Source organism: Haemaphysalis longicornis, unplaced genomic scaffold, assembly GCF_048455015.1.
Source record: "Haemaphysalis longicornis isolate Haplotype H1 unplaced genomic scaffold, Haemaphysalis longicornis Haplotype H1 scaffold_10, whole genome shotgun sequence".
In the NCBI taxonomy this organism is placed as follows: domain Eukaryota; kingdom Metazoa; phylum Arthropoda; class Arachnida; order Ixodida; family Ixodidae; genus Haemaphysalis; species Haemaphysalis longicornis.
This window is the reverse complement of record NW_027526204.1, coordinates 20,028,908-20,044,474: the sequence shown is the minus strand read 5'-3', so window position 1 is coordinate 20,044,474 and position 15,567 is coordinate 20,028,908. Positions and strand designations below refer to the sequence as shown.

At 43.6% G+C, this 15,567-nt stretch overlaps 1 protein-coding gene across 2 annotated transcripts in view; it reads left to right on the top strand.

Annotated features, from left to right (window-relative positions):
* The first annotated feature begins 4,373 nt into the window (after nt 1-4,373).
* The window catches only part of LOC144157643 (uncharacterized), a 45,543-nt gene continuing 34,349 nt past the window's right edge, over nt 4,374-15,567 (top strand). For both annotated transcript variants that reach the window (XM_077688464.1, XM_077688463.1), the window contains exons 1-3: nt 4,374-4,587; nt 10,813-10,964; nt 14,749-14,816. In XM_077688464.1, coding sequence (XP_077544590.1) covers nt 4,480-4,587; nt 10,813-10,964; nt 14,749-14,816 — 328 coding nt within the window. In that variant the 5' untranslated portion in view covers nt 4,374-4,479. The remainder of the gene's footprint in view (nt 4,588-10,812; nt 10,965-14,748; nt 14,817-15,567) is intronic.

Sequence of the window (15,567 nt, the reverse complement as noted above, 5' to 3'; positions counted from 1 at the left end):
CAGGCACTTCGAGTAGCCCGAAGAAAACAGGCCCAGACCACCTCACGCTCTTCCGAGGATATACATGGCGCTACCAAGACAAGCACAAACGCACTCCATATCAAACGACTACGTTCTACGCCGAATACGGAACACCGCAAACAGACGGCATTGCCGTGTATGCGCCTCCATACCCGCACCCACACACGCTTGCTGGACCGGCCTCGGATCCCACACCGCAGCGTCGCTCACTGCCCCACCACATCTCCACCTCCGAGGCCTGGGTTGGCCACCTTGGCAAGACAACCTCGTTGTGGACAGCCCTCCTTGACCATTGCTCGCCATCTCGAAAGGGGAGATCGTTTGATCTCAACCTCACTGAGCGCATCCTGGACATGGGTTGCGAAATAAGCGTTTACTCTCTCTTTCTCTCTCCGTACAAAGCAAAAATAGTTGAAAAGCAGTCGAGAATTATAACGATGCTGCGAAGTGTATTTCTGTCCAAACATATTGATCATATCTGTGCCGGATTTATCGCCCTAAAAAATCACGCACCCCTCCATCTAAAGGCGACGATAGTTTGGCGCGAAGCTTTCTCGCCAGGAATTCCTTGGTGGTCGTATCCGTTTGCACTTTATTTCACAGTCAGTTTGGACTTGGACGCTTTAGGCTACGATTTGTAATGCCACGCAGACACAATTTTAGTCGCAGCCGCTTCGACTTTGATCCTTCGGCATGTGATTACGCAAGAAGAAAACTTCGCGTTCAACTATCGTCCTCCTTTTCCGGAGGGCTGCGTGATAATTCCCCGTAATTCTGGGTGTCTATGCATCTCGCAACAAATATAAGCTGCTTTGGCGGTGTCGAAATGTCGCATTCCGATTGACGTGGGCTTGATAAAGCGGTGTAATCAGGTATGACACCGACCGCGGGTTTTTTCACTTCGCGCACGATCATCGTTATCGTCAAAAAAAGTTGGCTTTCCGGCAGTGCATTTTGGACGCGACATACGCCATCAATAAGCAGTAGCAATGTTTGCTTTACAAACATTCCTTTTTTGAACAACGAAGAAGTATCGCCTTCGTTTCCTCTGTTTCTTACAAAATTTCACTGAATACGCCCCAGCTCATAACTCACTCACAAATCAAATGCACTGTTTACGCGTTTAGAAACAATAAACATAATCGACTTCTCGCTTTTAAATCGGACGATCTCACAATAAAACTTAAGTTTTAATCTCCCTGATTTACGGGAAATCGCCAAGGCGGAGTAAGTTTCAGTGAAGTTTCTGAGAAAGCTGCATAGCTTTCCTTTGTAGCCGTTTGGCTGCATTGAGGTGGATGTCAAACGTTCTTTGGGCAAAACTTACGTTTTAACGACAATTTTGGCTAGATACTGGCCAACAATTTAATGAGCGTTGTGTTTGGGTGATACGTTTCTATTCATTGGAATGTTATTTTTTCCAGTACGCATTCAGGTAAAATGCAAATATGAAGCGAAGCGTCCTTTTTGGTGCACATCAGCCCTCATGCTGTTGTGTATGTTTAAAGGTATATATACATGAATCACCATCATCATGAGCAGCTCGTTTGTGTTAACTTCAATTCGAATTCTTCAACCAAAGATGTCCAGCAACGTGTATCCTGAGCGAGTCAAGTGAACTATTTGCCCCGAATTTCTCCGTTTTTATCCTTCCATCCAGGCGTTGTTCTGCCCACAATTTGTGATATGGTCTATTGGCAGCCAGGCCTTTAAACGGATAGCCGTCCGGCTGTCACTCATACGCTGATTCGCCCTGCCCGTCGCTTCTTCTCTCGTTTAATTTGGCTAGAGCGTCTTCCACCAGCATTCGTTCCATAATATACGCAGCCGTTTCTTTAGGGCGAAGTGTGACGCCTAGCATGGAATTTTCCGTGCCCCGTTCGAATGATCTAATCTTTTTTAAGCGCTTAGTGAAACCATAGTTTTCTGCACTTCATGTCATTGTTGTATTCCACTTTTTTTTATTGGGAAAAGAGACGATCTGTTTAGGACATAAGAAACAAGAACCAATTTCCGCCACAGTTATTTTTTTTTTAATTTTTTCAATTTTTTTCACTCACGCACCTTTCTCATATTTTGGTATCTACCCTCAATACTCCCTATTTCACATGCGTATTAAACACACCTATGAATTTGTGTGTTTATATTTCTTTGTGCAACTACACGTTCTGCGTAGAATTTGTCCAATCAAGCTCTGCGATTTATATCGTCGCTAACCTTCGGCTGTTTGCGTGCTCGCATTTCAACTGTACACCAGTTTAACAAAACATATATACAAGCTGTAAAAAATTTTGCAGCGACTGTATCCCCTTCTCTGGCAAGCTTATTATAGGGAACCTAATATTCTTCTGTGGTACAGTACATTTCCCCTATGGTAAGTTGCTTATAGTCGGCCTTATAGTGCCTGCGAAAATATAGTTGCTGTCACGGAACAGTGCAATGCAGGGCTTCTCAATTCACAGATATCGTACCGCTTTTCAATGCAGAAATGAGCCGACAGTCAAATGCTTTTCATATCTTATAATTGCCATATTCAAAGGTGTGTTAAATTGTAAACAGTTTTGAAAAATGTCCGTAAAGGTGTGAATCTAATCTATACTTTTAATAGTTCTGTTCTTGCCAGGGCCTTTTCGTTTCGCTGGAAGAAGCACAGGGTGCGCAGGAGCAAAACTTTTTAAATAACTTGTATCTGACAGAGGGCTAGTATGCTTGTATTTACTAAGCTCTTTGAAATCATCTTTCTCCTGTAATAGAACAATGTTCGCGTTCTTGTTTATTTCTGCGGTCCCTATAACGACCTCAGATAGTGTGAGAGTAACTAACAAACTTTGGAACCACATCATGGCCATCTTGGTACAGCAAAGTGGCTTTGTATTTGTAAACACTTGCAGCTTTGCCTTTTCAGTACTTCGAGCGCCGGTGCTCCTCCATTTGGCGGTACATTCAGAACCTCCCTGATATCAGTAATTTTAAGGCTGTTTTCGGCGTCAGTGCTGCAAGAGTACAAAGTTGCAGAAAACGTTTCCGAAATTGATTTTATATCATCAATTTTTGGTACACGGCCGTTTGCATCACTAAACGCAATTATTGCGATCTGTCAATGGCAAGCGTCCTCCTGGTTGTTTTATTCTTTATCGATTTACCGCATTTTATTCTTTATCGATTTCTGCAGTAATGTCGGCATGGATGTCTGCAGTCTTGTTAGAAGTTTTGTTGAAATGGCAACCAACCGTTTCTACTCGAGTACATGCTTCTACAAAACATGATAGAGGATCCCTCAAAACACTTTGGAGGAGAAGGATTTTTATAGCGGGGCCCTTAGACGTTTGTGAGCAGAATTTTTAGATCTGTCAGCCTTTGGTCTATGGTCGAAATGAATCCTGGCGACCAGGACAGTGAACCGCGCCGCAACACGCGTTTAACCGTGCGTTGGATTACGCAGTGAAACCGAAGGGACTGTTTAGAAACAAACGGTAGTGTCATGTTAAAAAACTGCATGGTGCCATTTTTCAAATTTCAGTAAGTTTAGTGCTAAATTAACATACTTTCGGGAATTTGCGTGCAAAATACTTGTGGTTACTGAACTATGCAAAACATTGAATTTATGTTGCTAAAGGGCACGAACTCTTCAAATAGCGGTTGGCTGTCCCTTGGATGTACGTGTATGTACGTGCATGTGGGTGTTGTAAAGCGTTCGTTTGTATTTTTGACTACACCAATTTGTTCCCATCAGATGTTGTGTTCTTATCTATTTCTTACTGGTTGCAACTATTTTCAGTGGGGACCTCCTCAGCATTTTCACGACTAGGGTGATCTCATTAATTGTCATTCTTGAGGTAGTTAACATTAAAAAAAGGTTTCCTGGCGCGCAATAAAAACATTCAGGTTCGAAAAACATGCTGTGCTTATTTTTACTTTATTTCAGGAATTACTTTTTGCTAATTTCTGAGTCCTTTCTCGCCCCTTCATGAGGCACCTCGGGGTCACAGCTTCCCATATAATAAGCATTGCAATAACTAATGCCATTGCCCCGATCGCCGCTTTCCACGTACGTACACCATCGGAAGTATTCCAAAACGTCAGTGCCAGATATGTTAACAGCTGCACATTGATTCCTTTTCCTGTCGTTGCCCCGCCCATAACAGCAAAGCGATATAATTACAGGGCAGGATGTAATCGCAGGGCTCTTTACTAACACAAAATTTCCCGTGTGAGCTAGGCGTATAAAAATAAGTTTATACTCGTCTTTTTTGGCAATGCTGTTGACCGCTGTGAGTCATCTTCAATAACACAATGGCGGCAGGATGTCTGCCGCATTTCTGAATAAAAGGAATCTGCCGAACGGAGCGAACATAAAAGCAAACCCATGGACACAGTTATTCAGTCATATCTGCGAAGTGTAAGGTTCAGTATTTAGCATCACTACAATAAATTACTTAAGTCAGCGATTTGTTGAACATGGTCTATGTGTTCGAACAAGTGTGCGTTATATTTCCATGGCTTTACTTTTGCGTCCCGGAGCCTCCGCTACCTCCGCCCGTCAATCAAACGGTAGATGGATTCAAGGTAAGTTGAACGACGCACTAAATCATTTTGCTCGTAGCTAAGCAACACAAAAAATGGTTATAGGGCAGGAAATTGCCGCATTGTGAAGCAACGCCAGAAAAAAACGTAATAGAAGAGTTGGCACGTGAACAGGCTGTTTAGGAAAACAAGATTAGCACCTGATATTTCTTGTAATACCATATCGGAGGAGTAATATGCGGGCTGCTCTACAGAACACGGGAATCACAACTCTTAACTTCTTGTTCGGAAAGCGTGTAAATAAAATAAGAACGACGAATGTCCGGTGGCACGAACAGAAAAAGAATTGATCGTGGGTTGCTTTATTGGCTTGTGATCAGGCCCCTTAAGATTTTGGGTGAGTTGTGCGAAAATGCGGGGTCATCTTGCGCCTATTAGGCAATGCAGAGCTGTCAAACCTAAAAGGGACATGATTCTGCACAATTAGTGGATAGCTGTGAAGAGCTTCATAAATGGGACGCCTTTTCTGTTGGTGAGTCTGGCACCAGATGTGAAAGGTGGCGAGCACGTCAACAGTTACAGCTCTCAGGGTGGGCTGAACCCCGCAGACAACAAAATATCGTTTTGAGCTTGGAAGTAGCCAGGATCGAATCCAATCTCCTGTTTTTCTGAGGACAGAACGTTAACCACTCGGTAGTGCGTTTTTATTCCAGGGATGGCAGTATCCTGTCTGAGCAGACTATACGCACGCGAATCACCAGTTACCCAAAATGGAACTAACTAAAAGTGGAAACTGGAGCAATGAAGTACCCCTGTAAGTTATCTGTATTTAGCGGCAGGGCCTGTGACAGTGGCAAACAGCATTAAAAGTGGCGAAAAAATTTATTGACCACGGGCGGCTTTGTACTTTTGCGGAGAATGTCATTTTGTTTACTCTATTAAGCGCAAATAACCTAATATCTTCATTAAGGTTTGGTATGAACATTTCAAGTGGGGAATACAACTACCGTTAGTTTTGACCCGACGCCGTTTTTCATATACACGAAGGCGAATCATGAACACAGAAACGCAAAAGAATGCGGTTGTTCTTCCAGCATTCCGGAAAACGGGGAAAGAAAAACAAAACCAGAGCAAAGCGGGGTTTTGATCAGCCCGTGAAAATGTACGCCGTCCTCTTGATATCTATAATTTCGTACTTAGCCTTAGTGAAATCAAGTCAAGCCGTTATTCTTTCCAACAAAATTTGTTGGGGTTCCCCTGGCGAAAAGCGGTTATTGATCGCGTGAATGTGCTTGTGGGCCCGTAGAGGCAGCGAGACATGTGAAGGAACAGAAACATGAAAGTGGTGCTCGATCAAATTAAAAAACAAATCTAACGATGCACACACATCAGTGAAAACATCTACAAATACAGTAACACTTTGCATGAAGGTTTCTTTGAAGAAAAACACGTTCCCACTCGTACAAGTTACAATCACTTCCGCAATACGAAATGCGCATAGACTGCAAGGAAAAATCGGCAGAGAACAGAAATCTGCACACCTGCGTCGAAGGCGTGTAATGCGTCGAGACCAAAATGATACCAGCATCAACAAAGGGCACACTATAGAGAAAAATTGGGTAAGACACTACGATTACAGAATAAAATAATCGTGCAATCGCCCTCTACAAAGTGTGTTAGGGCGAATGCTCTACTTCAAGCTATTCAGAATGAAAGGCATTCGGTGTCGAATATAGATTTGTAGAATATAGATTTCGGTAGAATTCGGATAGAATTCGGTGTAGAATTGTGGAATATAATTCGTGTGCTGGCGTGGAACAAGCCACACGTCATGGGTTCAGGTGCACGAATCACTCTCTTAAACAATGATTAGAGAGAGGTTTTAAGAAATCTTAAAAATTTTTGTAAAGTTACACAGGCACTTCTCTTTCCCACGAATCTCTTTCTTGGGAAGCATGAACGGCTGGCTGGCGCATGCGGCAGATATTGAGAAGGCGGAGTAAATATCGGGGCAGATCAAAACCTCGCTGCTTTGTGTGCTATTTTTGTGTTCCGTGTGCGTATTTCCTCTGTGTACTCCTTTTTCCCGTCTTCCTAAGCCTAAGCAACGCCGTTTTCTTTTATGTATTTTATGCTTTGCTCAAGGGCGTCCTTGCAGTCAACTGCACGGCGGTAGCAAAATACAGAAATGTTTTGAGTCGGTTACGTCGTGCGCAGTTGTGGGCGAAACAGGGTGCATGTACGATTATGGTACGCATACTGTCGCAGGTAATCGAGATGATGACATGACTTAGCAGATAGAGGGAACCTACACATTTGAAAGGAAGTGTCTTTTGGCTGCTGGAAGGCCCCTATTTCAAATGGTTGCAAGACATCATGAGTGAGCTGTGTCAGCCCTTTTTAAGACTTTATGGTACCTTACCTGAGCAATGAAGCACCGTAACGAAGAAACCACTGGCGTAATTGGGTTTTAAAAGGCTGAATGAATAAGGGAACAGACGATACGCGAAGAATAAGGAGACTGATGAAGGAATGCACAGAATACGCCTGAAAGCCTTGAGACACGAAGAACGAACTTAAAAAGTTTAAACCTAAATGCGCCCTGTCAAGAGCACAACATCTAAGCAGAAATTTTAACTGGTTGGTGCATTTTAAAAGACAGCATAAACCGCGCAATGGACGGGCCAAGGAAGGACAACAGGACGATGCGCTGACTAACAACCTTATGCTTTATTTCACCGAACGGCTTATAAAGGCATCAAGACGGAGCGACACACAAACAACTCATAAACTTTACACGGCGAGATAATCCGATACATATTTGCTTGACAGACATCTGTCGAGGGAATCCGATGGACAGATATCTATCGGAGTCCCTTGCCTCGTATAGTTTGCAAGGTGTTTATTTGTGTTACCCCTCTTCATGCCTTCATAAGCCGTTCGCAGAAATAAAGCATTTGGTTGTTAGTCAGCGCATCGTCCTGTCGTCCTTCCCTGGCCCGTTCATTGCGCTGTTTAAGCTGCCTTTGTAAGATCATAACAATGCCAACCGTATTTGGAACCCTGTAGTAATTTCAGATGGGTAGGAATTCTGAAGAGCTTGAAAGCATGCAAGTTGTTCGCAACGTAACTGGGGAGTTAACAAGTGTAAATGAGGTCCTTTTTATACAAAGAACTATTCAACTAAGACCGCAGAAAGCATTGTGTCAGGTCCGGTCCACCTATTTTTGAAGACAAAAAGAAGTTTGGCCCTCAGCGATGGATCCTGTACAGAGGGACACATATACCTGATAATGTTTTATAAGGTGCCTAGATAATATTGCTCAACCTGCACACTGCCTGCAGTAGAGCCAACTGAGTGAGTTATTTGAGGTTTATTTTGAAAACCTGCCAAAAACAAACACTTTTAAGAAAGAAATATTATATATGAGTGAATACTGTGCACCTTTTTATTTACAAAGACTGGAAATGCATAGAGTTGCGGATAAAAAAAAATGCGAAAAACACAGGAACATCCAAGAAACTTACTTTTGATTTCATTTCGTTCATTGTACTCTCAGGATTGTTCAGGTGTTACAGAGAGGAGAGGAGTAAGAAAAAAAGAAACGGACAGAAGAAATAATAAAGGGATCGATAAAAGCGATTGGCGGGGGCGGAATTTATTTGTCGCAGTTCATTTGCAGCAACGATGGCGGCAGGAAGGTTATTCCACAAATTTTTGAGACGAATGAGCGGAAATAAAGGTTGGTGTTGCTACTTGGCGCACCTATTTTTGAATGGTTGTCAGCACGGAAAGCAATGCATGCAGGAAGGCTGAAAAAAGATTTTTTTAGAGTTTTGTTGTCAAATATTTTGTAAGAAAGGAATAACCGGGAAATGTGGCGTCGCATAGTTAAAATAGGAAGAGTTATAGTTGTTTTTATGAGTGATGAACTAGCTCTTCAGGTTTTTTTGGATAAAAGAAATCATGTCGCGCGATTCTGTACTTCTAGAGGTTGTGGACTAAAGAGGCTGTCTGCGGATCCCACATGAATAAGGCGTACTCTAAGTGGTACGGAACTAGTGCTTTCTAAAACAGCAGTTTTAGGTAGTTATGTCGAAGTGAAAAGTTTCGGTAAAGAAAATCATGCCTGAGATTTTAGTTAATCGTAATATGTTCAACGTGCGTTTACCATAAAAGATTGTAAGTAGTCTGAACACAGGGTATTTGTACCTGTTTACTGGAGCTGGGGGTACTGCTTTAAAGAAGTACGTGGCGCCTGTAGTGCTAGTCATTGTGGTATACTCATCGACTTGCACCTAATAATGTTTCATCGACGAAGTGTCACACCAATTAAATTTATTATTACCATGGCCATGTCCACTTTCGCTTAAACCACCTACGGGCGCCTTCTATTGTCGCCTTTCGCCTTGTGCTTCAGCTGGTTTCTTCTCGACGCATCCAGCTTTTCATTTGGGCCCAGGGTTGACTTCTTGAGATGAAGGTGTGAACGCTTCAGGTTGGAGAATTGCGACGGAACTTTCGAATGTCGTCGTCAGGATTTAAGCACAATGATTTCAAAACAAAAAATACGTCTCTCGATGCCTTGCTGGGTCTACTTTAGGTGGCCCAGTGTTTAACTTGACATGTTTTCTCAGCAATAAAGCCTCTTGAGAAATATACTCTCACCAGCAGTGTTACAAAGCCGTAGTAATGAGTATAGTTTGAAGAGTAAGTTATCGTTTTTAGCATAGCAGCTCAACATACCGAAAACCAGATGGAGACTGAGTCAGTCGATTAAACTCAATCATCAAATTTTGCGCTTGTAACACGCCAAACCAACACAGACGTTTACGTATCACTCAAGCTTTACGCCACATTGCTTTGACCTTTCATAGACCAAGGGAACGCATAAAGTGACCTGAGCTGGAAACCGTATAAACGTTGTACGCCAAGTGAGGACCCGCGTGGCAGCTTTCTCTTAAGTGTACGGCCAGACCATTATGAATGGAATGATCGAAAGGCCAAGAACTTGCGCTCTTTGCAGTAAAAAAGCTAACTCGTGAGGGTCCTCACAGTGCTGCTCCAACGTCATAAAATAAGGCAGCAGCTGTCGGCTTCAACATAGTCGTGGAATTGTGGTGCCATTGTGAAAGTGCACATGCGCTCGTCGCCGAAATAACCTGCATTTAAAAGCGCACAAAACTCCCTCAGGTCTTCACGGCAGTCGCGGTGCCTACATCCTTGATTTTTACCAATAATGTCACCGAAGGCCGCCTTCTAGGCACAATATAAGTAGATTAGGGAAGAGTGAAGCCGCACCACCAGACATGTCTTTCATAGAGCAAGGAAGTTTTTCTGGGAACAGCTTTGACACCTTGTGCAGTAGAAGTACCACTTCACAACATAGGCTTGTTGTCTGTCTCGAGGACGGCCGGTGTAGATGTTATGTGAATACACTGGGCAGAGCTAAATGTGTCATGGTACGAATGAGAGCGCATCCTACCACGGGGTGCTCCCCATGAATTGTGTTGCAAGACGGCTGCATTTGAAAACCACGGAAGAATATTCAACAAAAAATAAATGGAAATTCCTTTTCTGGGAAGCAGAATGGGCTTAACATTTTTTTGAAAGTTGACTATTGTCGCCTGTGGAGGGCTGAACATGTATACGTATGATGATATGAATAGGCGTGCAACCGAGCGTCAAGGAGATAGACAAACGGTGAATTATTATACGTACGGTCTCCTATTCTCCGCTGTAAAGCATCATATCAATTTGCGGGCGCATATGATTTTTGGCGACTTGAAGTTTAGATGATAATTGCAGGCCACTCAGTAGAGATAACTCGTCTCAATGCCTAGGTTTTTGGATTAAAAATCCGGAGCTTACCACAACCAGGATATGTACCAACGTATCACGTGAAATGTTTTGGGAATATTAGTAACTATTGTAACGGCTGCGACACCAGCGGTGTAGCTTCCCAGCGAATCTTAGAACCACGCCGATCGTAATGTAGCATGACCGCAAACTAATGCATACCTAATGTCAACACCGCAATTGACGCATTACAGATGTCCCTGCAGGTGATAGTGTTGTAGGGCAGACGCACACGACCACATTGTTTCTTCATTATCGAGAGTCTGTTCATGGGGATCGCTTGATAAGACACCCTCAAGCAACAGACGAGGAAAATATCTGCCTATTAGCATCTCTGATTCTCACTTGATGTTTTTATTGGTTTGGCACGGTTACCTTGCAACTAAACGAAGTTGATTTTTCCGCAGGCGTTTGGCAAGCTACCTGAAGTTGTTGCGGCGTACACATCGAGCAACTGTGCGACCTACCTATGCCTCAACGCGTCCCGAACGCTCTATGATAGACAGAAAAAGCACGTGCAGTACATGTGGTACTTCGAGGGACTCAATGGGACAAGAAAGTGAGTATGTTTAGTGCTTGTGTACCGCAATCGGTGGGATGAGTAAGTATCAGAGTTCTAAGAAGTGCGTAGAGAATTCGACAGAGGTACAAAATAGTTTTGTATGTTTATGATAGATGAGCAATGAAGTTCCACAGTTTATAAAACTTTTGCAAATTGCAAGGGGGGTAAAGACCTGTAAGAAGAACAATAAAGCAAGTTATATTTTACACCCGCCGCGGTGGTGCAGTGGTTACCGCGTTCTTCTGCTGAACCCAAGGGTGCTGGCATATTGACGCAGCTTGACTTGCACAGTGGTGCAAGGCTTGATAAACAGCAGAGCTGGGGGTGACCTAGCATCTTCCCACACTTACAGCGGATCTCAGGAAACAGGGAACAGCCGGAACCCAGCAGTGCGAAGCCGTTTTGGACGGCACTCAAAACGAAAACCAATAAAGTATGAACAGTGTTTCATTCAGTATATATACTATAGCAATCGTCATCTCTTTCGTAGCCGTCTTCGGACGGCACATCTGCGTAGGGCACATCCTGTTGTAGTACGTCCTCGCCTCACTAGACCTCCACTTCTTCGTTAGCTTTTCGGTGGCCGCCTCTACGTGTCAAATGTCAAGGGATGGCTTGACAGATTTGTCATTGTCGTCTTCGGAGCGGTGGACTCGTGGCGCGCTGGTCGCTACACGCGATGACGACGAAGGTGGGAGCTCGTCATCTGGATGACACCACACGCGCCGTCTGGATGACACCACATGACTGCGCCGTACGATGCGGGACGGTATTCGCGAGGCTCCGCTGACGTGCGCTCGGTTTTTGTTGCTAAAACAACGGCGCAAACCTAGTGCCCGGCGCTTCGCGCCGGGGACGTCGAGCGTGAGTTGCAAGGTACGTGCTCATGTGCGCTTTGTGCTTTCTGTTTATGTCCGACAGATTTGTGTCGGCCTAGCTCTGCTATTCACATACTTTATTTCATAAGATACATGAGAAAATCGTGCTACCGCAGCCGTCATGGTAGCCCCCGCGGTAGCCGCCCCGCCGAGGTAGCTGCTTTTCAGGTGGAGCCGAAAAACAAAAACTCCCGTGAATCGAGATTTTGATGCACGGCAAAGATTCCAAGCTGGTTAAGATTACTTCACAGCCTTACGCTAGGGCGTGCCTCGCCGCTCCGGTGAAGCCTAGGCGCGTTAAACCGCATAGCCTAAAAATATTTTTGAACGCAGTTCTAACTGGTTCCATGGCCCTACAAAAATGCGTATATTCCTAGGCTCGACCAGAACACAGTATGCATGCTTTATATATGTTAACTCTTTATTTGGGGTGGCAAATAATCGGGCAATCCAGCGTAAAAAGCTCAAACTGAAAGTGAACAGCACGAATTCTCTAAACGTGATTAAACGCCTCCAGCGACCTCAATTTATTTCCCCCTTTTTTCAATGGCACTGCAAGAGCGTCCACATGAAAAACTTCACTATCTTCCCGTAGGGGAACCCTGAGTAGTATGCGAAGCAGCTATGGGGTTGACTCAAGTTCCCATTAGTTGTCAGTTCGATCGCGTCGTTGCGGTAGGAGAATGATGATGGGAGCGGAGCGCGCGCGTGTCATTTATACCGCGGAGCTACAGTGGCGCCCCCAGCGGAGTATGCAGAGGCTACCGTCGCGTCTCTAACCCTAAGCTGCTTCGCATTATCGCGCATGGAGCCGTAGGTGTTGCCATTCGTTGCGCAATCCCGGAGAGGAGAGGAGCTTCAGAGAGGAGCTTCAGAGAGGAGCTTCTGAGAGGAGAGAAGGAATGCCGGAGAGGAGAGGAGGAATGCCTCGCATACTACTCAGGGTTCCCCTACGGGAAGATGACGACGGTGGTTGAACGCAAAGCTATCTCGTGATGGATACTTTGGTTGGCCAATCCATACTGCCACAATCATCATCGGCGGTGCCTGGCTAGGCATGCGCAGTGGGGGTGTGGACGCCGCACAACGGTGCCCACACAACGGCGGAGGGAACAGGCTCGACCATAAGCTGCTTCGCATCCAAAAAATCGTCGTATACAGCATTCGCTTTGTGGCCAATTATGAGTTATTCCCCTCCGCAAATTAATAGTGATACAGAAATAAGAACACAACAATTATGCAATCAACTGCTGTTTTCCATTCCGAAAACTAGAAAGCTTGAAATGAAGCCACACGAACGCTTGCACAAACTAGGGTAATGCGAAAAAACACGGTGACTAGTGCATACCAAAAACGTATACTTAATTTCGGCAATCTTTAGATTATCGGGTACGGGCAGACATTAGCAAAATGTATTTATTCATACAGAATATTCTTAGAGGTAGTTTACCACAAGAGCACAACTGAAAGGCTTACAAATAAAAAAAGCACGGAGAAGAAAACAACAACTCACGTTCGGCAAAAGTAAACGAAACAAATATGCACAAAGAAAATATAGCCTTGCTTTGTTTTGAACCTAAGCTTGAAGCAAGTAACATTAAAGAATGTTTAGTGACGTGTTTGTTATTTAAAGTCGTCTAATCATTTGCAGTTCAAGGAAAAGCAATACTTGAGGCTACTCGTGCACGACCACGGCGTAGTGTATTGGCATTGCCTGCAGAAAATATAATTTTTTGAATGTGTATTTCTGAACATCCATAATTGTTTGATGTAACTATGTCACGTGTGGTAGAAGGTTTCTATCTTAGAGTAAGGTACAGTTCGCGATAAGGAACATAGTTTCCGAGGCTCGTTCATAGGCGCTTTTTAAAAGCGAAAGACAGTTTCTTACATTCATATAAGATTCATGTCAGCTTGAGGAAAAGAATCCTAGATGATTGCAGAGTTATGAAGTGATGCAGCACCATAGATTTGTATGCAACAAGACGAACAGGTAGAGGCGGAAGTCTAACTGCCCTGCGCCCAAATAATAATTTTTAATTAGCGTAAAAATAATGGTGACCAATTGCTTTATTCCTTTGTTTGGGATCCACAACCAAGAATGTTTAAAAAATTCCCTTCAGAGAGAATGGTGGTATGAGGGGTGTGTTCAAAATTTATTTGTTTTTACTTGGAGAAATGGACATGTACGCCATTTTTTCAATAACTGGTTCACATTTACTCAGACTCACGCTAGGAACTAACTTGTCTAGCAACTCATTCAGTAACGTGGTCCTTCAAAAATGCACTTTTTTGTGAATAAGTCATTCTATAGAAAAAGGTATTATATACGGTTATAGTGCTCAATATATTATTATTAGTCAACATAAATAGGAAATTCAATGCAAACTTACTTGGGAACGAGGGAGTGAACCTGAAGTCGACAACATACTCACTCAAGAAATATTCTACCTACGAAAACACTATTGTGAGAAATTCGCGACTGCTTTAATAATTCCACCTTGGCTCCTGTGTCAATGTACCTACCTTGAATTCACATGTAGCCGCTCAAGAGGATTGCTGAGTTTCGATTGAGGCTACCGTCAAATCTCATGGCTCACTTGGCACTTGTAATGCGACTGTGATATAATTGCGGAACACAATTCTCGCATACACATTACACGGAATAGGCCAGTCGCAATACCGAGAAGCTAACCGAATATTACCGATTCCAGTTTGCTTTGCGTTACATAGAGGCCGGCAGTTATCACATACCCATTGGATATAATCCGGCCATGAGGCTATGGCATGTGACAATCGCAAGAAGCCTCGAGTGTCCCCGCTAACGCATTGCGTTACGTCACGGTCCTCACCAATTTTGAATGAATTAAAGAGCTTCATCTGGGCAAAACTTGCCATTGCAGGAAAGCCACCAGCTTCGACATCCATTTTGGAGACTCCTTGGACAAGCCCTGGTACTACATTGATGGTGGTAAGATACATCAAAATACCGGCTCCGTATTTGCCGCCTCCGTCACGGACCGATGTGGCTGATAGTGGCTGGCAACTAGGCCCTATGTCATCGCAAAATGAACCATGTACCTAAGTAATTTTTTGATTTTGCTTTAGCACACATCAGGAAGTGATTTGGTTTCCCACTTTTAAAAGATGCATCACAACGTTTTGTGGACGGCATAGCTAAACAGTGCTTAATCGCCGCCCATGCGTAGGAATACGCATTCAAAATTTGCATTTCTACAATGTGAACTACTAGTCACCCTAGTATTTTCGTATGATAAAAAAACTCCCCAGTTTTCATAAATGACCAGTATTGAACTGCGCAGATTTTAGTGTACTCTTACTTAGCTAACAAAGGAAAGTAAAGTGGCTATTAACCGGAAATTTAAAAAAAAACTGCCTTTACTTCGTTATGTCTATTCCTAATTAAGCAAAAAGAGGTTCGCATGTTTTCAATGTGACAATACCTCTCATATTACCTGTCTAGGATGGCTGTGTTTCAGAACACCTGTGTTTCACAACACAGCTGCAACGCATGTTGGTACGCGTGCCTCAGTTTCATTTTCCAGCTTAGCTACGCAGAAGTGTTAGGGATTGCAATCGGCGCATTGTAAAATTATCAACTTCCGGCTGTTTTGCTAGGACTTGCTTTAAGAACAACGGAATTGCTTTGCCTAAATATTTCGCCTAAAAGAACGTCTCAAGACCTTAAGCACAAAATGTGC